The sequence below is a fragment of the Ovis aries genome, chromosome 13 (assembly GCF_016772045.2).
Source record: "Ovis aries strain OAR_USU_Benz2616 breed Rambouillet chromosome 13, ARS-UI_Ramb_v3.0, whole genome shotgun sequence".
NCBI lineage: Eukaryota > Metazoa > Chordata > Mammalia > Artiodactyla > Bovidae > Ovis > Ovis aries.
The window spans coordinates 77113511-77137976 of record NC_056066.1 but is presented as its reverse complement, the minus strand read 5'-3'; the positions used below and the strand labels follow the sequence as shown (position 1 = coordinate 77137976).

Sequence of the window (24466 nt, the reverse complement as noted above, 5' to 3'; positions counted from 1 at the left end):
GCGAAGAAAGGCTCTGCTGGGACAGAGGTGACCTTGCACCTGTCCAGAGAGTGTGGTTACTGGGGGACTCTTTGAGGAAGAGATGCTTTGTCAAGCCTGAAGGTTGAAAAAGACCCAAGAACATTCCAAGCAGAGGGTGCAATGGTGCTAAATGCTTGAGATGTTCAAGGGACTGAAACCCATGTAAGATCCAGGAGTACTGGAAGAGACCAGAGAGGGAGGCTGGAGGCTAGACAGGGCTGTGGGGAGAAAATGGGAAACCTGGAGAGAGTGCAGGCAGGGGAGTGCTAAGACTGATGGGAGTGTTTAAAAGATTCCTTTAGCTGCTGTGGGAGAACACATTGGGGGGATGCAGGGATGGTGAGAATAGAAATAATCATACTGGGGGTTGGCTAAAAATTCCGTTTGGGTTTTTCCATCAGATGTTACAGAAAAACGCACTTTTGAACTTTTAGGCCAATCCAATAAATGAGTACTGTAACATCAATTTTTAAAATAAATGGAGTTTACAAAATTGACTAACCATTCAAAAGTTGGACAACATGTGAGAATATGCATTTCTATGTATAAAAGATGAAAGAAACCATGTTTACTCATGATTCTATGATGATGATGTGATTATATGGGAGAAGGTCCTTATTTTTCAGCCATGTAGAGCTTAAGTAATGTGACGGCTACAAATTACTTTCAAATGGTTCAGAAAAAAAAAAAGAATAGATAACACTGATATGGCAAGCATTAATTTTTTTGTATGCTGAAGTTTTTTACAATAGTTACCAATGGCGAGTTCCTCTAGGTAGTAATTTTATGAGTGATTTTAACATTCTTGCTTTATATTTTTCTGCATTTTCTAAACTGGTTAAATTGTATAAATTAGGAAGAAAGAAAAAAAAGACCAGGCATCAACCTCACAAAGCTATGAGAGTTCTCTCTCACACACTCACAACGCGCACTTGGCACGACTTGATTGGGCCTGACCATAAGCACCAGCCCCAGCTGTAACAGGCGTTTCATCTTCAGGAGTCAAAGCCAGGTTCCCAAGAGACTCAATCAGAACAACAGCCACACTCACAGCTCGATGCCGTGTTCAATCATCTCCTTCTGTTGCTTGATGACCTCAAACTGCTCCGGATCGTCCTGGATGGTTGTCTGAGTCCCTGAGGACACCGTGGACTCCATGGATGTCACACTGCTCCGCCTCGCCAGGTCCCCCATCTCCTGGTCCATGGGCCTCTCCTGACCTGCGACGACATAAAAGCAAAGGAAATCAAATGAGCAGATGGGACGCAGGTGCAGCTGAGCTGAGGTCTGGCTGTGTAGTTCCCTTTCCTAAACCTGTAACAATAAGCTTTGTTCATGAAAACCTTGCTATCACGGTTACTTAACAACTTGCTTGTGGAAAATAAGCTAATGCTAAAATTCACATGAAAGAATAAAAGTGCAAAAATGCACAAGAAAGAACCTGTCCTATCAGGTACTGGAACTCACTGTAGAATTCTAGGCATTTGAAAAGCATGGGATTGGTGGAGGAACAGAAAATCAATACAATAGAAAATTCAGAAACAGTTATGCACACAGGGAGAAGTGATATACCGTCAAGGTGGCACTTCAAATCAGTGAGGGAAAGAAAGACTGCTAAAAGAAGTTGTAATAAATGGCTCTCTGTTTGGAAAAATGAAGTTAGAGCACAATTCACACTATCTCCAACCATCCCCCCCCCCCCACCCCACCCAAGTTCCAGATGGATTAAAAAGCAGAACCTTTAAAATACTTCAGGTATTTCCCAAACTAAGGTATTTTGCTAATTCTAAGACAACTATGGGCAACCCACTCTGGTACTCTTGCCTGGAAAATCCCATGGGTGGAGGAAGCCTGGTGGGCTACAGTCCATGGGGTCGCTAAGAGTTGGACACGACTGAGCAACTTCACTTTACTTTTCACTTTCATGCACTGGAGAAGGAAATGGCAACCCACTCCAGTGTTCTTGCCTGGAGAATCCCAGGGACGGGGGAGCCTGGTGGGCTGCCATCTATGGGGTCGTAGAGTCGGACACAACTGAAGTGACTTAGCAGCAACTTAGCAAGACAACTATATCAGGATAGCTGTTTCCAAAAGTCGTGGGCAGCCTATTGTGAGCGGCGGGTGGTGGCAGGTGGGAGGTGAGTGTGTGCGCTGAGGGGTCTCTCACCCAGGCTGGTCTGATGGTTGGGATTCACATACAGGTCTTTGCTCCACTCCACCATGCACTTGAGGATGGACACGAGGCACTCCAGGCCTTTCTTCCTGAGACTGAGCTCCTAAAGGACAAGGTGACAAGTACAGAGACTCAGCGGATAAACTAAGTGCAGATGTCTGGAGGGCTCTGGGAACCTGTGACGATACAAGATAATCACTGACACTTAGAGTTACTGACCCAAGGAAGAGGGAACCTGTGACGTAAACACTGAGGGCTCACTGCAAAAGCCATGATCATCTTTAAAGGTATTCATTACAAACTCCCTACCTGCAAAAATATGGGATGTGTACTTTCCTAAAGTGAAGAGTATTATTTGGATTTTTAAAGTGAAATTCTCATTCATTGCTTATAGAAACTAAAAAAACAACCAAGCAAACACTTAAAACACACTTAAAAAAAAGGGAGAGAGTCTTAACTAGTGACCCTGAAAAAAGAGAAAAGAATCTTATGTAGCAGATGAATGACCGTGGACACCATCATCCCCTGAACATCCACAAAAGCATTCCATCTTAAGGCTTACTCTGCAGGTAAATAAAAATACTTTCTTTTTTTTTCTTTTTTTAAAGTAGCACTTCTCGGGGCTTCCCTGGTGGTCCAGTGGCTAAGACTCCATGCTCCCAGGGCAGGGGACCTGGGTTCAATCCCTGGTCAGGGAACTAGATCCCACACGCCGTGACTAAAGAGTCTGCATGCTTCAAGTACAGACCTGGTGCAAATAGACAAATAAATATTTAAAAAAAAGAAAAGCAGCACTGTTCTCAACTAAAAAGCTGAATGTGAATGTGAGTTGCCAATCATCTTTTAAAAACTGCAAACATTTTAGACTCAAAATAGCATCTAAGATGGTCTGGATCCCCCTGGGCAATCTACCAACAACTGTAGACCTTTGTCGAAGGAAAACGCCCATATCCACCAACACTCTACGTGTGATTACAGGTGGCTCACAGACCTTCCAACCAACTTCTTCAGAGACCTCGGGTTAAGAACCCTATTGTCTTTGTAGGGAGGGAACAGTGAGGGGATCTAGAAAGAAGCAATCTCCTTTGCCTTTACTCTAGCCTGGGATCCTGTGTTCACGCCATCTATGGAAAGGTGACAGAGTGAACAGGCTCCCTACAGGTCTCAGCTCAAGCGTCACTTTCTGAGGGAGAGGACACTGATGGCCCCACCCTCGCCTCCAACACCCCTATCGTCCCTGCTTTATTCTCCCTGCAGCTCGCTTCTTCACGGTCTGCTTCTAAGTGCCAGGACCACAGCAACTGTGCACGTGGGTGTGTTCGTCTGCGTTCTGTTAACTGCTGCATCCCCAGCACCAAGGACAGCGCCTGGCACATGGCAGCGCTTGACAAACGGGCACTGAAGTGAACCAACTGTAAACATACATGAATGTTCTCAGTGGTTTTACCTGCAGAGGCGTCATTCCCAGCTCGTGTCCACTTCTTCCCTGAGCGATTTTGGATAAATCGTTTACGAGGCGCTCAAAAATGTTAGCAGCATTTAAATCACAGTCGTAGTTGACGTAAATATCTACAACGCACTGGGCATCTTGGAAAATAACACACAGATGTTAGAAATTCTGACTGAACACAGAGAACAGCTATGTTTCCTTATTAAATGAGATTCCTTGGTCAAAAAGTTTTCCCAGTGAATTAGTAACTCAGGCTGGACACACTCACTCAGGAAGTGTGTGATGGAAGGACTAGAAATGCAGGAGGCCCTCCTAGGCCTGCCCTGGCACTCACTGAAATCTCAGGCTGCTCACTCAAACTCTCACAGCTTACTCTCCTTGTCAAAAAGGGAGAACTACTGCCTCATCCAACTCTTAAAGCCGTGTAACTCTGATGAGGTTACTTTGATGACAAATAGACGCTCAGTTTATCATCACACTATTGGGTGGTGTGAAGGGAAATGCAAATTTACTTTAGCACCCAGTCAGGAGTTAGGACACTCAGACCTGGGACTCTGTGACTTATAAACCATGTTCAGCTTGTGGACAGTGACAAGTGTCCCAGTTTTTCAGGATTAGGAGGTTTCCCAGGACATGAGATTTTCTGTGCTACAGTCAGAAAATCCCAGGCAAAACAGTCTTGTCATTAGGTGAGCAGCAGCCTTTAAGGGAATGGTTTCCTCAGCACTTCATTACAACATTAAAAGGAGGGGATCAAGGTCTTCATCTGGACTGTGGAGAACGAAAGCCTCAGAAGTGTTTCTGGGTAAGTCAAAAGGATGAGCCCCATTCTGGGAGATAGTACCTGCGCAGATCCTTGTCAGGGTCTGAATGACCATCCACCTGTGCTCGAAAGAGCTTGTTGATGTTTCTAAAATGTTCAGGAAAATCTCTTTGAAAAAGACCTATATGACAAGAAGAAGATAAAGGAGGACAGCAATTAATAGCTTAAATTAGGGCTCAAAACCCCTGAAGCCTTTACAAGCAGGCAGAGTCTATTAGTAAAGCAGGGAGAGAGGCCGGGGAGGGGGGATGTATGTGGAAGGAGGCCGGGGAGGGGGGTGTATATGTGGAGGGAGGCCGGGGGGTGTGGGGGTGTCTGTGTATGTGCAGGTGGCTGCCCAGTTGTGTGTCTGTGTGTGCAGGTGGCTGCCCAGCACAGGAACCCAAGTGTGTGTGGGAGAGTGAGGAGGGCAGGACCACAGTGAACACGGCCCCATCAGAGTGCGCAGTTGCTCCAGAGAAAAAGCCAAGAGTTGCCACGTGGAAAGGCAGAATTGGAGTTGTGGGTTTTTGAGAGGAAATCAGAAATATGGATTTATATGGAGAATCGTGTTTCCTGATTTTTAAAATATGTATATTTATTTCTTTGGCTACTTCAGGTCTTACTTAGTGTGGCACTTGGGATCTTTCGTTGCAGCATTCGAGCTTCTAGTTATGGCACATGGGATCTAGTTCCCTGACCAGGGATGGAACCCAGGCCCCCTGCATTGGGAGCTCGGAGTCTTAGCCACTGAATCACCAGGGAAGTCCCTGACTTCTCAGTCTGGATACTAATTCAAGTTATTTCAAACAATTTATAGGCTAAACAAACATGTCTGGGGGATTGAGCCCAACAAAAGACCACACAATTTAAACCTTTGGTTATAATGAAAGGTATACAAGATTGGGGGCTTCCCAGGTGGTGCAGTGGTCAAGAATCTGCCTGTCAATGTAAGAAATATGGGTTTGATCCCTGGGTTGGGTAGTTCCCCTGGAGAAGGAAAATGGCAACCTACTCCAGTATTCTTGCCTGGAAAATTCCATGGACAGAGGAGCCTGGCGGGCTACAGTCCATGCGGTCACGAAGAGTCAGACACAAATGAGTGAACACACATATGCAAGATTTGGGGGCAGTAACTTTTTATGAAAAGGAATTCTCTTGCTCAAAAAGTTCTCTGGGGTGCCAGCAAGTAGACTGTGCTCCCACCAGTATTTAACACATCATATAAAAGCGTCATCAAACTTCAAAAAAAAAACCCCCAAACAGTCAACTTGGAGTCCATACCTCTATTTGCATCTTCAGGTGCAGTTTAAAGTTTGAGAGAAGAGTGAGAAAAATAGCGAGAGAGAGCTCAAAGACATCAGGCACTGAGGAGACGCCGTTCTTGGACAACGCCACGCAGAGGTACTGCTTGATCGCGGTGATGAACATCTCGTGAGTCCTGAAGACCGGGCCGGCGTTCTGCAACACGGACAGGAGGAGCTGCAGGGAGACCACCTTGGAACGCAGCTCGTGGGACCTGGCAGAGGAGGCAGAGAACAAGGGCAGCGCTGAGAGTCAACATTTCAGAAAGGATGTTTCTCAACAAGGTCTCACTCCTCTATCAGTGAGGATTTTCTCAGAAGCTGGGGACTCAAGAATCAGCAACAGCACCTAAAATGTCAAGAGAGGGAGGGCAGCTGGCATGAGGCGGGGTCTCAGAACCCGCAGGCCCTGGGAGAACGAGAGCTGCCAACTGTTGTTTCTCTCTCCCACTCATAAAGCAGAAAATACAGCAGGAGCAAAATAAGTGCAAACCGATTCTGGAAACCTGGTTCTGCAACTAATCTAACAGAACCAATTACTTCACATCCATCATGTGAGACTGTCTGTCCCGCTCTATGTTTAGAGACAATGAGAACAGGGCTCTTCATCTACCTGCCTCAGGCTCCCATCCCTGCCCACAGGGATGGAAAGAAAGGGAATCCTTCAGGGGACTTTTCCCTAATGGTCATCATATTCTCAGCAGAAGAGGACTGTAATTAGCAACTAGTAATAATGACAATAACTGTGACTATAAACCACCGTGAACTACTGGGCCCTGTGCTCGGGATATCATTCTATCATTTTAGGTAAATGATCCTGTGGGTTGATTTTCCATATTCCCATTTTCCAGATGAGGTTCCGTAGCTCTTACGCCCATGCAGTTGGTCTCAGGTGAGCCAGGGCTGAAGGCAGCTCCCCGTGGCTCCAAAACTTCTGCTTTGACACCCCACAGCACCACCTTCCCTGTGGTACATCCTTCACTCTAAAGGTCTGGCTTCTCTGGGTTGAATCTGGGGCATAAATCTGTATCCATGAAAACAGAAGTTTCCATTCAGGGCAAGAAACTGAGGTTCTCTATGCATCCAGGTGGGGGACTCTCACCTTCAGATGATTAAATTCATCAGTCAGGAGAAAGAGGGTGAATTTTCAACTGAACGATTGTTTTTAGTATATAAACCAAGGAAAGCAAAACTGGGCCCAATAATCTTGGTTGGTGGGCACACAATCTATGATGAGAGGACTGTGGGACCTTCATGAGCCTGAACACACTGTAAAACCGTCCTGTAAATTCCTGCATTTACACCAACAAGGGGACAAGGCAGTGGGGTTTCTTGGAGCCCCTAAGACCCTCCTGGATCATTAGGGTTATAGACGGCCAAGAACTGCTGTCAGCTCACTTTGGATCCGGAGGGCCTTCGCCAAGGGGTTTCATGGACAGCTTGCACAAGGAGCGAAACACCAGGAAGGCATCCTTCTGCAGAACGTGGGAGAACCTGGCGGCCACTGGGTGTCCCTGAGCATCCGACTCCTAAGATCAGAACAAAGATGAGAAAAATCAAAGGGTCCAAACAAAAGGATGACTCTTTTCAAAAATAAGAAATGTAATTATCTCACGAAAATGTAAATTATTTACTCATTGGGGGAGGTGAAGGATGTGGGGGAGGAAACAATATGTCAAAACAGGAGCTTCTGGGGGAGTTGTCACAGCAATTCTAAAACTTCCTTCCAAGTCCTTCAAAAAGTGGGTGTGAGCGGTTTAAAATGTAAATGTTGCTGCTGCTGCTGCTGCTGAGTCGCTTCAGTCGTGTCCGACTCTGTGTGGCCCCATAGACGGCAGCCCACCAGGCTCCCCCGTCCCTGGGATTCTCCAGGCAAGAACACTGGAGGGGGTTGCCATTTCCTTCTCCAATGAATGAAAGTGAAAAGTGAAAGTGAAGTCGCTCAGTCCTGTCTGATTCTTAGCAACCCCATGGACTGCCGCCTACCAGGCTCCTCCACCCATGGGATTTTCCAGGCAAGAGTACTGGAGTGGGGTGCCATTGCCTTTGAGCAAAGATTAAATCATAAAAAACCCAAAACAAATATAGATAATTATATTAGTTTGGGTAAAAAAGATATTTCTAAGAACACTGTTGGGTTTCCCAGGTAACTCAGTAATAAAGAATCTGCCTGCCAATGCAGCAGACGTGGATTCCATCCCTGGGTCGGGAAGGTCCCCTGGAGAAGGAAATGGCAGTCCACTCCAGTGTTCTTGTCTGGGAAATCCCAGGGACAGAGGAGCCTGGCTACAGTCCACGGGGTCACAAAAGAGTAAGATCTATCTACAAGGATGTTCACTGTAGAACTGTCTCCTGTGATTAAACTGAAATAATCCAAAAACCTAATAGGGAACTGGTTAAATAGATTATGGTAATCCATGATAGAATTTCACATGGCCATTAAAAAATTAGTTAGACATATACGTACTACTGATGTGAAAAGATGTCCAAAAAAGTGTTGAGGGAACAAAGCAAGTTGCAGTCTAATATGTGACACAGATACCGCGTGTGAATTTATACACATCCCTATATATGTACATTCATTAAAAAAAATATTTTTTTATTGGAGCACAGTTGCTTTACAGGGTTGTGTTAGCTTCTACTGTACAGCAAAGTGAACCAGCTATACGTATACATACATCCCCTCTTTCTTGGATTCCCTTCCCATTTAGGTCACCACAGAGCACTGCGCTATACAGCAGGTTCTCACTGTTGTCTAATTTTATACATATATCAATAGTGTATATACATCAATCCCAATCTCCCAGATCATCCCCCACCAGTGCCTTAATGGGGATGACAGAACCCCAAGGGGACTGCTATAGTCTGGATGTCTGTGAGCCCCTCACTGAATTTCTTATATAGAAACCTAATCCCTAATGTGACGGAATTTGGAGATGGGGCCTTTGGCAGTGAGGCGGAGCCTTCATGGATGGGATTACTGCTCTTGTTAAACAGGCCTCAGAGAGCTCCCTTGCCCCTTCTGCCAGGACAGAGTAAGAAGACGGCTGTCCATGGACCAGGAAACAAACAGGCTCTCACCAGACAGTGAAACTGTTAATACTTTGACCTTGGACTTCCTAGCCTCCAGAACTGTGAGAAACACTTTTCTGTTGTTTATAAGGCATCCAGTATACAGTATTCTAGAGAAGGCAATGGCACCCCACTCCAGTGCTCTTGCCTGGAGAATCCCATGGACGGAGGAGCCTGGTGGGCTGGCGTCTATGGGGTGGCACAGTCGGTCACGACTGAAGCGACTTAGCAGCAGCAACAGCAGCAGCATACAGTATTCTATTAAAGCAGCCGAAACAGACTGAGACAGGGGCAACTGTCAGGGTGGGGTGGAGTAGGGAATAGTTGTAGAGAAAATCTTATTATTTCTATGCATAAAGTGGATAAACATACAGTACATAAACAGGTATCTATCAGTAACTAAAATTCCATGAAACAGGGTGATGAATAGGAAAAAGAAATACATAAAAAGGCTCCTGTGTGTGTGTGTGATCATTTGAACAGTTGGGACACAAAGGAGAAGGAGAGACTGAGTGAGTTCAGGAAGCAAGTTCAGATCATATTTCTTCCTGTTTTGAATGTTTATACATAGCATTTTCAATAGAACAACAAAGCTACCTAAAAAAATAATGTAGCAGACACACTTAAGGGTGCCTGAAAGATGTTCATAATGTACCTTAAATCTAAAGAGCGGGTTACAAAACAGCATGCATATCATGTTATTACATTTAAGTGGTTTGAACAAGGGAGGGAGAGAAAAATCTACGGTGTAAGTAAAACCTTAACAAATGTTATCTCTGGGTTACATTATGGATGACTTCTACTTCCTTATTTTTCTTTCTCTGTATTTCCCTTATTCTTTCTGTAGTCAATGTATACCATTTTGAGAAAAATGGCAAGAAATGTTAAGTTTTTAAAAGTTCTGAATAAATAGGGTTTAACAACATTACATACCACCAGCATTACCAAGCATGTTTCAAGAACACATAGAATATCAGGCCAGGATGGTATGACTAAATAACTGAACAGGGCTTGCTGGTTCTCACTGGCTTCTTCTGACAGAGATATAATTCTGCATCTTACAGATAAAGTAAACATCAGAAGGAGTCTGATGGGAAGATCACCAACGCACCAGGTTATCTGCTGATGACAAGGACTGCCTGTCGTCCGCTATCCCGTTGGTCTGGGAGTTTTCATCAGCTGCAGGGGGGACAGCACGTTCCTGGCACTCCAGTTCACTCAGGACCCTCTCGGGCTCCGTCAGCCCGTGCTTTTGTGCTGCTTCTTAAAACACAATGCAAAAGTCATCATCAAGTCAGTACTTACCCTAAAAGATGGCCTGACACCAAGAAGAAGTTTTGGGGTTTTTAAGTGTTTTGTTTTTTTTTTTTGGTGTGGACCATTTTTAAAGTCTTTATTGAATTCATTACAACATTACTTCTGTTTTATGTTTTGGTTTTCTGGCCATGAGGCATGTGGGACTTTGGCTCCCTGACCAGGGATCGAACCTGCACCTCCTGCATTAGGAGCACGTTGTCTTAAACAGAGACGTCCCAGGAAGTTATTCACATAACCTCCAAGCTACTGTTTTTTCCCTTTCTGGCTTTCTGTGTCTGTTACCCACAGCCCCACTCCCAGGTTACTTTATACTGTAGTCTGGGTCAATGGTACCTCCAGAAATGTGCAATATAGCAGCCCTGTTCACCCCTACCTACTTCTGAAGATAATTAGAAGCAGCTAAACAGAAATGCACAGAAAGCGTTACTAATGTAGGGGTTAGAGAACAAGAGTCACGTAAATGAAGAGGCTGATAGCTATGATAGAAAACCTTAGTCACAGGAGGGGGAAAAAAAGGAGATCTGAGCTTCCTGGCAGCCATGTGGAAAAGGAAAAGACAAAGAATTAAATGGATTCCATCATTTCATGAAAGAAAGCATATCTGATGACTAGCAGAACAGGTGAACTCTGTGAGAAATTTACCATGTGGGTTGCTATATTAATTTATTTAAGGGACACCAAACAACTCAGTAGCACAATCTTCAAAAATGGTTTCTGAAACATATTCAACAAATATTTATCAGGTGCCTACTATATGCCAAGCTCTAGGGTAGGGGCTGGAGGAGACAGTATGAGTGAGATAGACAAGGTTCACCATGTGAGGACTTCATATACTCATGTACTGGCCCCAGGAAAGAAAAATCTGAAGGTATGAAATAAAATCACTTTATTTTTAAATACCCTTTTACAAAGAGTTAAACCAACAATGAAATCTATGACTATAGCTTGGGGGTACCTTAAATTAACAAAAGGACAGGGCTTTGAGCAGTCGGTCAAAACTCTTTGACCTTGATGCTCACTCGTTAAGAGATACATTTTAAAAGTCAGGACCTGGTATACATGTGTGCACAAAGATAAATCACTGAAACATGTTTCATGGAACAGTGCTTAACACTACTACAAGGGAGACATTCAGTTTGTACCTATTTTTGTTTTATTGTCTCCCATTTAAAAAGACGGATTACAAACCACTAATTTATTGACTTCTCAACTCATTAATGGTTTATTGACCCCGAAGTTCAGTGTTCAGCACATAACCACTGACCTGAGAATTGGGAGTAAAAACAAAAGGAAAAATCATCTAACAGTCATTCTGAGCTATACAAGGTTAATTCCCCTGAAACCACACCTAAAACTGGGGTAGTTATGAATGAAGTCGAACAAAACTAACAGAGCTTCTCTGGGCATCTGACACCTGCTGACGTGGGGACTGTCCCCTGGACACACTGATGTCTAGCCCAGAAACTTCACTGCCTCAGGGCTCCCTGCCCACTCCTGGGAAACCTGGCTCTACTGGGCATGGATCTCTGCAGTGGCACACCCAACTCTACACTGTCAGACTGAGCATCCTGAACCCAACCCAAGGGAGAATGGACCCCATCGCGAGTCACAAGTGACTTCCAAACTCCATATTAAAGATGGGCAGACTCGGTTTCCGTGAGCGTGCAGGAGGCGGTGGCGGCGGTGCACTCTACCACTAACACACCTGGCTGGGGACCTGAGTGGAGGAGCGAGGAGGAGGGGAGGCTGGGTGCTTGGTTCTCACCTTTAACTGCAGACGTAACCACATCTTCTAAGATCTCCTTTACCACCTCCTGGGCTCCGTCTTCAGTCCCTACACACACACCAAATACACAAACGCAAGCATATATATGTGGGTATTTCCAAGGAAAGTGAAGTAAGGTGGAGGTTAAGTCAGTGTTCTCCAGAGTTACAGTCCAAAGCAAGAGTGCAAATAAGCCCTCTCCAAAGCCAAATCTGACCATGTCCCAGGAAATGTGGAAACTTGGGGGCAGCAGTGGAATTCTAAGACCCCACAGTCTTAGACACTCTTCCTTCCTGAGTCACAGTTGCCGGCCAGGGGCCCCTCCACCACCCCGGGCTGCAGGCAGCAGCTGGATATTATCCAGCTATGGTTTCTGACAGAACAAAAGGAGAAGCGTCATCTTGCCCCTTCACCTCGTATACCCAGAGCTTTGGTAAATGGTGTGCCTCTGGCTGCTTCTCTTTCCCACAGTGTAAACCCAGAACTTAGCATGAGATTTCTCACGTGATAGTTGGGAACTTGCTACATTCTAAATGGACTTATTTTATAAGATGGTAACTGTTTAAGTGGAGAAGGCTCGCTACCAGTTGTTTTGGTAGAAAACTAGTTCTGGGAGAGCGAGTAAACAAGCACTCGACTAGTCTTTTGGAAGTAAATATTAAGGGCCATCATGTTCAAGAAAACCAAAATAATCCTTTAAATTCTTCTTTTAACAACGTGGCCAATCAGGCCACGATTTTCTGCTTTTGATCCTGGAGAAGCAACAGGGAAGTGTTTTCATTTCCATTGGGCACTTAAACCAAGGGAAAGAAAAATGCCGCCCCACACATCAGATCAGTGAACAAAGGATGCCGCAGCCTTGAAACCACTCCAGACGCCCCCTGTGGCAGGCCCGGAGGGAGCTCAGGATGGAGACAAAGGTCCTGGAGCCCTCAGCCACCCCCTCCAGTGGGTGCACCCTGAGGGGACGCAGGATAGGAACACAGGACACAGGAGACTGGAGCCAGAGAGCCGAGATACACATCAAAGGAATGATCTCAGTGAGCCCAGACTCGTGCACCAGCCTGTACACTGGAAAGCACTAAATTTATGGGGCTGATAAATCTGGTTTTCAATGCAGAAGACAGGAGTTAGAGCCTTGGGTCAGGGAAATCCCTGGAGAAGGAAATGGCAGTCTACTCCAGTATTCTTTCTTGGGCAATCCTGTGGACAGAGGAGCCTGGTGGGCTATAGTCCACAGGGTTGCAAAAGAGTCAGATACAACTTAGCGAGTAAACAACAACAAATGTTCTCCTTAGAGGGCAAAAAGAACTTGAATGGAGGTTAGGAAAGCCCTCAGTCACAGGCAAAATCTTCTAAAGGTTTAGAAGGTTTCTTCATCTAAATAAGACGATTCAGTCTAGATCAGTGTTACCTATGAAGAAGGAAACAGAACAGGCTCTATTTTGAAAGCAGGACTCCATCTTGGGCTGGACTGTGGACTTTGAGCTATACGCCCAGAATCTGTGGAAACGACATACCAACAGGAAAACCAGGTCCCCAGAAGGAAGAGCCCCAGGGCTCTCCATCACCTGAAAGAATACCCTAATTATCTGTGTAACCAAATAGAATCATACATTCTATTATGCTTACTGGGGTATGACCACAAGCCTATTGATAACTGTCCACTGTTAACTACCTAGGCTGTCCACTGTTAACTACCTAGGCTTAAGGCATATGAATCATGGGTTAACTAAGATTGTATCTTTCTTTTTCCTTTGTTCAGACTAGTTTCAGAGAACCTTATACACTTAGGGTATATAAGGTTTTCACAAATGTTGGTCAGGGTCCTTGGCTAAGAGGAGACTCTGCCTTGGGCCGGCCGGTGTAATCAACTGCACTCCACTATCTGCACTGTCCTTCTGAGTGAGCTTGTTTCCCGGAACACGGGGCTACAACACACACAACCTTCATAATTTTTGCCATTTCATGCACCACTTATTACATTACGTGTATATATATATATATAAACAGTGATCTTTAACTCACTGTAAGCAATAATTAATATTCACAAAACAAAGGTTTCAAATACTAATCACACTTTGTTAATGCATGTTAGAACAAATGTATAACTATTAAAATAAAAACCATTCACCTATGAGCCATCTAAAATCACCTCATCTAGATCATGCTTTGGTAAACACGTGTCTCACATGTCTAGGTATTTCTAAGTTCCTTTCTAGTTCCAACACTCTCTGATGCTATGATTTAACAGAATTGTGATGACAGGGTCTAATCTCTACTAAACATTCCAAAGTCCCCTGTACACAGTGAACACCCAAGAATTAGCAGCCCGATGAATACGTTTCATCAGAGGAGCTGCAGGCTTGGTAAGTTGTTGGGCTGTTTTTCCCTTAATGAATGGGATGCAAGACAAAAAGAGTGAGCGAAGACATCTGTGAGCACACTGGTAACTGTATACCTACAATACTACATATTAGCTGTACATGTGTGTAAATGCTTAAGTCTAATGCTGGGAGTTAAAAAGTAAGAATCTTAAAAATAAAAAGAAAATGGGAAGTGACTACTCTTGGGTACAGCGTTTCTTCTGGGTGTGATAAAAATGCTCTAAAACTGTTGCGGTGATTGTTGCTCAACTGTGGCAACATACTACAAAGAACTGAACTGTACATTTTAAACAGGTGAATTTACAGAACTGAATTTCAATAAACCTGTATTTTTAAAAAACTGACAAGAATAGTTGGGTCTTTGGGCTGTGAATGGACAAATGGGGTGAGGTCCCCAGGGAACCCTGTTGGCCATGCCCTAAGGTTCACAGAAGCTAGCATGTTGCAGGCTCAAAGATCTCATTTTGTGAATTTACAAAGAGCAATACAATCCACTTCTTGCACGGGCTGATAAGACTGACAGATGATCAGTTTTATCAACCTGGGATGAAAATCTGCCAAGTGGAGGAAGATCCTCTGGTCTGTTGGTGAGCTGTCATCCGCACAGATTCCGCTAGGAGGCACCTTATCTCAGGAAGGCCCGGGAGGGCTCGCAGTGAAGCAGGACAACGTATGTGGAGTGCCCAGGGAGCAAGGACCACGCCTGGCACAGTGACCAGCTCGGGGCAGCGGGGCCTCCCTGATGGCCAGTCTATGGGAGGGAACCAAGAGGAGAGCTGGACAGGTCATCTTGGTCACAGAGGCACTGGAGCCCCTGGGGGCCTCAGCAGCCTGGACTCCAGCCCAGGGCGCTGTGTCTGTCGGCCAGCACCTCTGCCATCTGCCTCTCAGGCTGCCCTTCCTCCCAGGTGCCTCATCCGGTTCTCCTGAAGGACGCGTTCTTTCTTTAGAGCCACATCTGGACAAGTGGAGGCCTGCCTGTCCCTTTTAAGGGCGATGCGGCACCTCCACTCTGATCTACCACTTGCAGGTTTGTGGTCTGATTCCCAGAGGCACTCTGATGACCATGATCTTGGGAGCAGCCTCATGGGGTGTATTACACCTTGTGGCAACACAATCCACAGCAATATGCTAAGTGTAAAGCTTTCTGTGTTAGAGCAGAATTTTAGGTTCCTGGGTTTCTGTAAAACCATATTCTAGAAATCAAATCCCCCCCACACTCCATTCATTCAGTAAAAAAGGTATTTACTGACTATATGTACTGGGCACCAAACCAGGTGTTGGGAATATTGTGGTGAATGGGGTGGCTGATGCCTTAGACCAGGAACAAGTGAACACAAACTCTTCAGTGATTTGAAGTAGTGATCAGTGCCATGAGGAAAATAAGAGAGGGTGATGGGACAGAGTGATGGGGAGCTTCAGAGACGGGATCAGTTAGAAATGAAGCCTGAAGACAAAGGCGGGGTAAGGGACAGTAGGTGCCGAGGTACCAAGAGCAAGCACTGCATTTTCAAGAACCAGAAACACCACCTGCACATCCTATAACAAACAAGCGGAAAGGAAGCGAAGGAAGGTACAGGGAGGTGGGAGGAGGCAGGACACACAGGGCCTTGGACATCGTGGAGATGGGGCAGGCACAGACGTCATTATGAATGGGACAGGATGGGAAATTACCAGAGGGGTTGAAGCAGAGGGAGGTCCTGATCTAATCCATGCTTTTAAAAGATCATGTTGGCTGCTGAGCGGAAAATGGGCTGCAGTGGAAGCACTTTCATGCAGCTCAGGAAGACCTGCTTTTCCATCTGCACAGTTACACTCACTACAGTGTGTTTAAATATTAATATTTGTTGATTGGCCACAGTCTGATAAAGGTTCCAGTAAAAACCTGCCTGCTCTTTGCTCTGAGAGTTAATAAAGCAAAGATGAAAACCGATACAGAAGGTGGGTCAGGACTTCCTGAACACCTTCCAAGACACGTGACACTGGGCAGCCAACAGTGCGCACCCAAGACACGTTTGATTCCCTGTGGCAGCTTTTCCTTTGATCCTTGCCTTGGGTGAACTGATCTAGAACAACATTCCAGAAACAACACTTGGTCTCTTCCTACCCGTGCCAAGCTCTGGTAAATTACAGATGAACAAAAACTGCTGAAGTATGGGTTCTGGGTAGCCAACATACCACCAACAGACCTCACTGCCAATAACGGGGCAGAAGAAGATATGAGGCCAATTATGAAGGTGGGTCAGATACTTCGTTGTAGCACCATCAGCTAGAGTGAAAAATTATTTGGCAGAAATCACTTGGGAATAAGGTATGTTCTTGAAAAATATATGAATTTAGAATTTTGTTTGCACAAATTGCACAGTGAAAGAGAGGTAAATATTAAAAAATAATCTTACGTGACAACCCAATTCAAAACTTTCACACCTAATGTTTTATTTACTTCAAGACTATCATCGGGTGCAGAAGATCTTTCATTTAAAAAAGCAAGCAGAACCAAGTAGTAGTGTACTTGGTCTCAGAAGAAGACAGAGCTGTCTGTGTGCCTATTTCTCTATGAACCCACCCACCCACCTTCTGGCTCCCTTCGAAGATGTCCATAAATAGTGATTAACTGCCCGTAAGTGGGCAGAGCACAGATAGCCTGTGTATAAGTGACAAATGATGTCTGTGTCCTCTTCTGGGAGATGAAACAGACATTAAAGGCTCAACCACCCAAACGATTACCTCCTGGGACACAAGCACTCTACAGTGAACCCATGGCACTACAATTGACATCAAACAGCAGTAGCTAGATATATTCCAAGAACAACCCCCCCACCAAAAAAAAAAACACAACACAACCAAAACACTCATAACTGACAACAGGATCTGAGACACTCGGCCTCCTGGGCTGTGCTTCATAAGAGAAAATCAAAGGGGAAGTCAAGGGGGAGGCCCAGAAATAGAAGAGATACTGGAGGTTTCCTGTCATGACACCAGACAGCTCCTTCACCGGCCCCTTGGATGCAAGACGGCCCAGTCACTGGGGGACAGGGAAGCACAGGGGCTGTACCTGAGAGCGACGGGCCTCTCTCTCTGGTGGCGTGTCCGTTCTCTGTGATCACCGAGGACCCACTCCTGGCATGCTCGCCATTGGTTAGATCTGTCTTTTCAGGAGTTGTTGGTTTGCTCTGTGCCTGGCTCTGCTTCAAACGATTGAACTTTGGGGACACTGCTGCAGCTTGGATCACAGGGGACTGTGGTTTCGAATGGATTGGTTTTTCCAATTCTCTGGCCTCCTGCAACTGAAAGGTGATGAAAAAGGGATTCAATCTAAATGGATCCAGCGTTTTGATAAGGAACAGAAGAAAAGCCAGCCTGTTGCATAAAGAATATCCAAACAGAAGGACAGAATTTAAAAAAGGAAATCAATTCCTTCAACAAACTCACACCAAATCTGGAATGCAAATTTCAAAACCCATCGAGATTCTCTCTGTGCTTTTTAAAGCAAGGACAAAAACAGAGTGCAGAGAATTCAGAGGAAGAAGGGATTAATTACAAGATGCAAAGGCTCTTCACCAGGCACCGAGGCCACACAGGAAAGACTTCACAGCATGGGATGGTGTCCCACTCACAGAAGCTGGTAACTGCTACCACTCACCACTTGGTTTTCCATGCGGGTGAAAATGACGTTCAGCATCTGAGTGAGGGTAGCCTTGGCGGTGGTTTGATTGATGAGATTTTTGCTGGCCAAATAGATATTGTAACATGTCCTGACCGTCTGCAGGATGGTGCCCTCGTGAATTTCAATGTGCGGGGATGTGACCGCAGTGAGAAGAGCCTGAAACAAAAATCCAAAACCCTCATCTTCGGGAGTGCCCACTGCCCATCCTCTCAGAGTCCAACTCTTCTATTGGAATTGGAAAAACCAAAGGTTTGCCTTTGTTTTTATTTGGTTTGGTTTAAGAAGATGGCTCTGTGAGCTAAACTGGATGATTAGTACCAAGAGCCAAGTCCCTGCTGCTCCAAGTTCAAAAAAGTTTAAACACACTTACAACTCCATAGAACCCAAGTTATGTAAAGTAACTGAGCTGTGTTGTGAAGTATGCTCTCTACCAGCTTACTTTTTCAAAAGCAAAAAAAAAACCAGACACTTCTCTCAGGAGGGAAAATGCTCCAACCTGATCTCACATACGTTGATCACAAAATATACATGTTTTGATGGAGGTGTAGGGTGGGGTGGGGTGGGAGATCAGCTTCCCAGTTCCCTGGTGGATTTTCAAGGGAGCTTTAAGTAAGGTGCAGCTAGCACAGAGCCATCCCTCACAAAGCTAACATGTCCAGGACTTAGGATTTGAAACGTTGACCACATCTATCCTGACTGGTTCTGACAAGCAGATGGGACCATCCCATGCCAAACCATTCCTGGCAGCAGAAATGGAACAGGATGATGGGAAGGGAGAATAAAGGGATGGGGGCAAACCGGTGATAAAAGTATCGACACAGGACCTGCTGAGAAATGGCAGTCCGGGAATCCAGAAATTCAAGGGGAGACAGTAGAGGATTTCAAGTCAATCTAATTCACAAGCAATTTATGTGATTATTAGTGGAACTATTTACTTTGAAAACACACCTGTTTCTGCTCTTCTGTTTTGGTCCACGCTAATCAGTTCTGACACTTAACAAAAGATCTAAGTGATGCTTACATATTTTTGCTCTAGCTCAGTGCCTCCTGAGACAACTAACACATGGTAAATTAGAAATTAAAATTCCCAGAGGGGATGAGTTTTCTCATTTAAAATCTAGACTAGGCAGACAGACAGAAATACCTTAATGATTTGTAACTGAACGCCTTCATCGGTCTGAGGGCCTTGAAAACAGTTGCAAATGGTTTCCACGATCCTGTCAATCAACCGCTTGCCGGGGGCGCCACTGTCAGGGGCGTTGCCAGTGATGTGACCATAAGCGATGAGTTTCTAAACACAGAAAGCACAGACATGAGGAGTTTCTGCCTGGCCAAGGCTGAGCCCATCCACAGAGGTTAAGAGGCAGGTGGTGGGCTTGGCCTCTAACTTCCGTTTCCCAGAGATCCCTCTGCTCCCCCTGGGTGTGGGGGGCATGGTCACGCCAAAAGCACAGCACCCAGCCTGACTCCTGATGGCAGAAGAGCCCACAACGCTGAGTGGCTGGGGGAAAAGGCATGTGCAGAATGGCCCTCAGTGCACAACCACTTCTGTGAAAGATGGAGGAGTTAGGGACTTCCCTGGGGGTCTGGGGCTAACACTCTTGGCTCCTAATGTAGCAGGGGGCCTGGGTTTGATCCCTGCTTGGGGAACTAGGTCCCATACGCTGCAACTAAGACCCGGCACAGCCAGATAAATTAAAAAAAAAAAAAAAAGGAGAAATTAAAAACTATATATAACAGAGACAGAAGTTGTTAGCAACTGCCTAGAGCTGGGGGATTCCGGGGAAACAGGGAGTGACTGAGCAAATATGGCGCTTCTTTCGGAGGATAAAGACGGTCTCTAGACTGTGGGGCTGGCTGCACAACTCCATCAACATACGAAAGTCCTGGAATTGTACACCTCAGACGGGTGAGCTACAGGCATCTGAACTGTACCTCAAACTGTTAAAAAACCTCCCCCCATGCCCCTGCAAAAGGCAAGATGCATTAAAAATTAATGATAAGTTTTGCTCCAGCTCAGGGAGAACTAAGCAGCTGTGAGCAGGAGCAGGACTAAGACATACTGTGGCTCAGGCTTTCCTTCTTTCTGAATGGTGACTCGGGCCCGCGCGTTTTTCATTCCAAAAATTGAAGTAAAAATCCTCACTGAATTCTGCACCAACACTATCAAACTGCATGTCACCTGTGCCACTGAAGAGACAAGAGGCTGTCCAGGCTGTGCCCTCGGGGTCAGGTGACAGATCAGTTTGGACATGGGCCTCCTCCCTCCTGACCTGGATTTCGTCAGGGACGATCTGAGAACTGGAAGGGAACTCAAAGGTCAGGATGGTTTCAAAGCCAGGCTGATATTCAGAGTCAGAGAGGGACCTGTGACAGCAACAGCCTCCTGGACCTCAACGCAGACGTCCTCGACCCGGCTGGTTGGGTGGAGCCCAGGAAACGATGTTTTTCTCCAAGTCATCCAGGTTGTCCTGACGGCTGACCAAATAAAAAGAACCACTCATCTGCGATAGGCCCTCTGGGGTCCGTGAACTCTAAGGCACCCTCTGCTTCCAGCAACTTAGTAAAGACTCTGACAGATGCTGCTCTGTTCTTTATTCTTTTGGTTTCTGGTGTGTCACGTTCTTGATCTGCCTGCCCGGAGTGACACAGCTCCAGAGGCGATCACAGGGCCTTGACCCCTGCGACACGTAGACACGCCCCCTGCTGAGGCCTCATGCCACTTCTCAATGGCTTTTCCTCATTATTAGCCTCGAAAGCACTGCCGTTCAACACACAGGAAGAAAAACTGGTTGAGAGAGAGGCTGAGAGCAGAAGTATGGCACTGCTGGACCAAGCGAGCAGGAAGAGGCCTGCACACAGTGGGGCGCGCCACACGGAGGCAGGGAGGTGCTCCAGCGTGGCTGTGGTTTTTATTTATTTCTGGCCCCGGCATCCCACGTGGGACCTCACATTCCCGGCCAGGGATCCAACATGCACCCTGTGCTGTGCAGTGCAGGGTCCCTGGCTGCCAAGGAGGCCCCTCAAGAGTGTTCCTGAAGAACAAGCCCAGATGCCCATTGTGTCATTCCCTCTCATCACGGCTCCGCAGGCTGGCTTCCTGTGAGGGCGGTGCTGTGGTGGTGGTTGTTTAGCTGCTAAGTCATATCTGACTCATTTGCGACCCCATGGACTGTAACCTGCCAGGCTCCTCTGTCGATGGGATTTCCCCGGCAAGAAAACTGCAGTGGGCATGGGGATGACCCACAGAGATGTTATGGGGAGGGAGGTGGGAGGGGGGTTCATGTTTGGGAATGCATGTAAGAATTAAAGATTTTAAAGTTAAAAAAAAAAAAAAAGAAAAAGAAAACTGCAGTGGGTTGCCACATCCTTCTTCAGGGGATCTTCTTGATCCAGGGATTGAACCCATATCTGCTGTGTCTTCAGCACTAGCAGGCAGATGAGCCACTTGGGAAGTCTCAACAGGGGGAGGAATAAATAAAATGGTAGCATATCATTTATCAGGAATGCCCTCTACTTGCATGGGGTGTTTTAACAGACATTAAAACCAATGTTGTAAAAAGCAAGCCACAGAAAAATCTGTAAAAGTATAAATGCTTTATGATATAATTTCCAGCTACTATGGCTGAGTCGAAGAGTTGGAATGGGGACTGTATGACCTGCAAAAAGCCTAAATATTTACCATGCAGTCCTCTATAGGAAAATGGTATCATAAATGGTACCATTTATGTTAAAAAAAAAAAAGAGAGAATTAAAACATCAAAACAGGCAACTGGGTCTGGGGCTTGTGGTCTAAGGAACTTCAGCCATATCTGATTATTTTAAAAGAAATTTCTAACAGAATGTAGTTATGTACAACTTATATTATTACACATGGATTTTAAAATGAGCATTAAAACATACAAAGTCTTTTAGAAATAAAAGCTAAAAGATAATGTTTGTGGTATGAACCAGGTAGCTTAGACCAGGTTTCCCACGGCTTTATGTAGAAATAAAATATTAGAACTCTATTTCTATCTACTTTTTATCTTACTCTTTTAAAGGTCTCTTTTTGTATGGTTTTGTGATAACAGTAGCACACGTATATAATCTTATAATTGAAGAAATACTGTGAGAGAATAGTCTCAAAAATAATTTCTGTGGTTGGTCTATGCCCAGGAAAACTTGGAGATCACTCACTAGTTTAGGCAAGACGGAACTAGCTCTCCCCACTCTGGGTCCTGGCCTTAGGGTAGCGTGTGGAGACCAGGAGCTGAAGGAAATGATCTTTATCACGAGAACAAGGGAAAGGGAACACTGAGCTCTGTGCTTTTACAAACCAAACCGGAAGCATCTCTGCTACCTGCTCAACTTCCCAGGCTAAAAAAGGGACGCCCTAAAACGTCCAGGCACAAGATAGATGCACCACAGCTGGCCTCAACCCTGACCAAACCAACCTTTCCTCCGGGACACTGGCCCTCCACCTCAAGGCAGAAGTCACCTCACCCACACCAGGAAAAGCCAGCTGAACAGGCTGTGCAAGGACAAACCCCAAAAGGAAATCATTTTTTTTTCATTCAGTATTCCAGGGAGCACCTAGCCACTTTTTACCGTCATAAAAAGGACAACACATTTTGTATACTAAGGAAAGAAATCCTGGTGTACCTACCACATCACAGAAAACTTCCAGTCTAAAAAAGAGAGCTAACCATATGCCAAAAGCATTAAGACAGGTACTGTAACTCAAGTTGCTGAAGCAAAGCAGGACGTCAATGTTTCCACCAGAAATCATACTCACATGTACACTGAGTTTCAGAAAAAAAGACCATTTCTAGGAAAACCCAGCCTATTGATAATTAAAGAGGCCAGAAGTACAGGCTACCAGTGACGAGTGGAGGCCGGCAGCCTGTTTCTGCAGAGGACCACTTGCTAAACATCAGGCTTTGCAGGTCATGTGAACTCCATTCCAACCCTTCACCTCAGCTGCAGGAGATGGAGGGCAGCCAACGAAAGCGCCCGGCTGTTGTCATGAACTGAATGCTTGTGCTTCCCCGCCTGAAGTCCTAACCCTCTATGTGATGGTAGCAAGAGGGAGGGTCTTGTGGAGGTAATTACACCTGGATGAGGCCATGAGAGTGGGGTCCTCACGACGGGATTAATGCTCCATGAAAAGAGACCAGGGACTTTCCTGGTGGTCCAGAGGTTAAGAATTCGCCTTGTGATGCAGGGGACACAGGTGTGATCCGTGGTCGGGGTACTAAGATCCCACGTGCTGTGGAGCAACTTAGCTTGTGTGTCGCAACTACTGAGCCCACACTCTGGAGCCTTGCACCACAACTAGAGGGCCTGCACGCTGCAACCAAAGCTCCTACATGACACAACCAAGACACTGCATGCTGAAACAGGCCCAGTGCAGCCAAATAAACATTAACAAGAAGGAGAGACCAGATTCCTGGCTTGCTCTGCCACCTGAGGACACAGTGACAACCTGGCCATCTACAAACCAGGAAGAGGGCTCACTAGGAACTCAACCAGCTGGCCCTTATCATGGACTCCCCAGCCCCCAGAAAACTGTGGAAAATAAATGTCTCTTGTCTGTATTATTCTGCTACATCAGTCTAAACAGAGTAAGGCAGCTATGTTCCAATAAAACTTTATTCACCAAAGCAGGCTGCAGGCCAGATTTGCACAGACTGGTTCCAGATCAGGAAAGGAGTACGTCAAGGCTGTATATTATCACCCTACTTATTTAACTTACATGCAGAGTACATCATGAGGAACGCTGGGCTGGATGAAGCACAAGCTGGAATCAAGATTGCCGGGAGAAATATCAATAACCTCAGATACGCAGATGATACCACCCTTACGGCAGAAAGAGCCTCTTGATGGAAGAGGAGAGTGAAAAAGTTGGCTTAAAACTCAACATTCAGAAAATTGAGATCATGGCGTCTGGTCCCATCACTTCATGGCAAATAGATGGGGAAACAATGGAAACCGTGACAGACTTTATTTTGGGGGGCTCCAAAATCACTGCAGATGGTGACTGCAGCCATGAAATTAAAAGACGCTTACTCCTTGAAGAAAAGCTATGACCAACCTAGACAGCATACTAAAAAGCAGAGACATTACTTTGCCAACAAAGGTCTGTCTAGTCAAGGCTATGGTTTTTCCAGTAGTGATATACGGATGTGAGATTGGACAATAAGGAAGGCTGAGCGCCGAAGAATTGATGCTTTTTAACTGTGGTGTTGGAGAAGACTCTTGAGAGTCCCTTAGACTTCAAGGAGATCCAGACAGTCCATCCTAAAGGAAATCAGTTCTGAATATTCACTGCAAAGACTGATGCTGAAGCTGAAACTCCAATACTTTGGCCACCTGATGTGAAGAGCTGACTCACTGGGAAAGACCCTGATGCTGGAAAAGATTGAAGACAGGAGGGGAAGGGGACAACAGAGGATGAGATGGCTGGATTGCATCACCACCTCAATGGACAGGTGTTTGAGCAAACTCCGGGAGCTGGTGATGGACA

At 45.6% G+C, this 24466-nt stretch overlaps 1 protein-coding gene across 4 annotated transcripts in view; it reads right to left on the bottom strand.

Annotated features, from left to right (window-relative positions):
• Window positions 1-24466, bottom strand: part of ARFGEF2 (ADP ribosylation factor guanine nucleotide exchange factor 2) — an 83574-nt gene that overhangs the window by 41934 nt on the left and 17174 nt on the right. For 3 of the 4 annotated variants that reach the window (XM_027977301.3, XM_042230248.2, XM_060397819.1), the window contains exons 4-14: window positions 19103-19249; window positions 17935-18114; window positions 17347-17578; window positions 11905-11973; window positions 9934-10085; window positions 7149-7279; window positions 5731-5965; window positions 4489-4588; window positions 3642-3781; window positions 2189-2297; window positions 1073-1241 (exon numbers count right to left, since the gene is read on the bottom strand). In XM_027977301.3, coding sequence (XP_027833102.2) covers window positions 1073-1241; window positions 2189-2297; window positions 3642-3781; window positions 4489-4588; window positions 5731-5965; window positions 7149-7279; window positions 9934-10085; window positions 11905-11973; window positions 17347-17578; window positions 17935-18114; window positions 19103-19249 — 1664 coding nt within the window. Of the gene's footprint in view, window positions 1-1072; window positions 1242-2188; window positions 2298-3641; window positions 3782-4488; window positions 4589-5730; window positions 5966-7148; window positions 7280-9933; window positions 10086-11904; window positions 11974-17346; window positions 17579-17934; window positions 18115-19102; window positions 19250-20140; window positions 20260-24466 lie in introns of all 4 variants that reach the window. The other variant, XM_042230247.2, reaches the window with a different exon arrangement.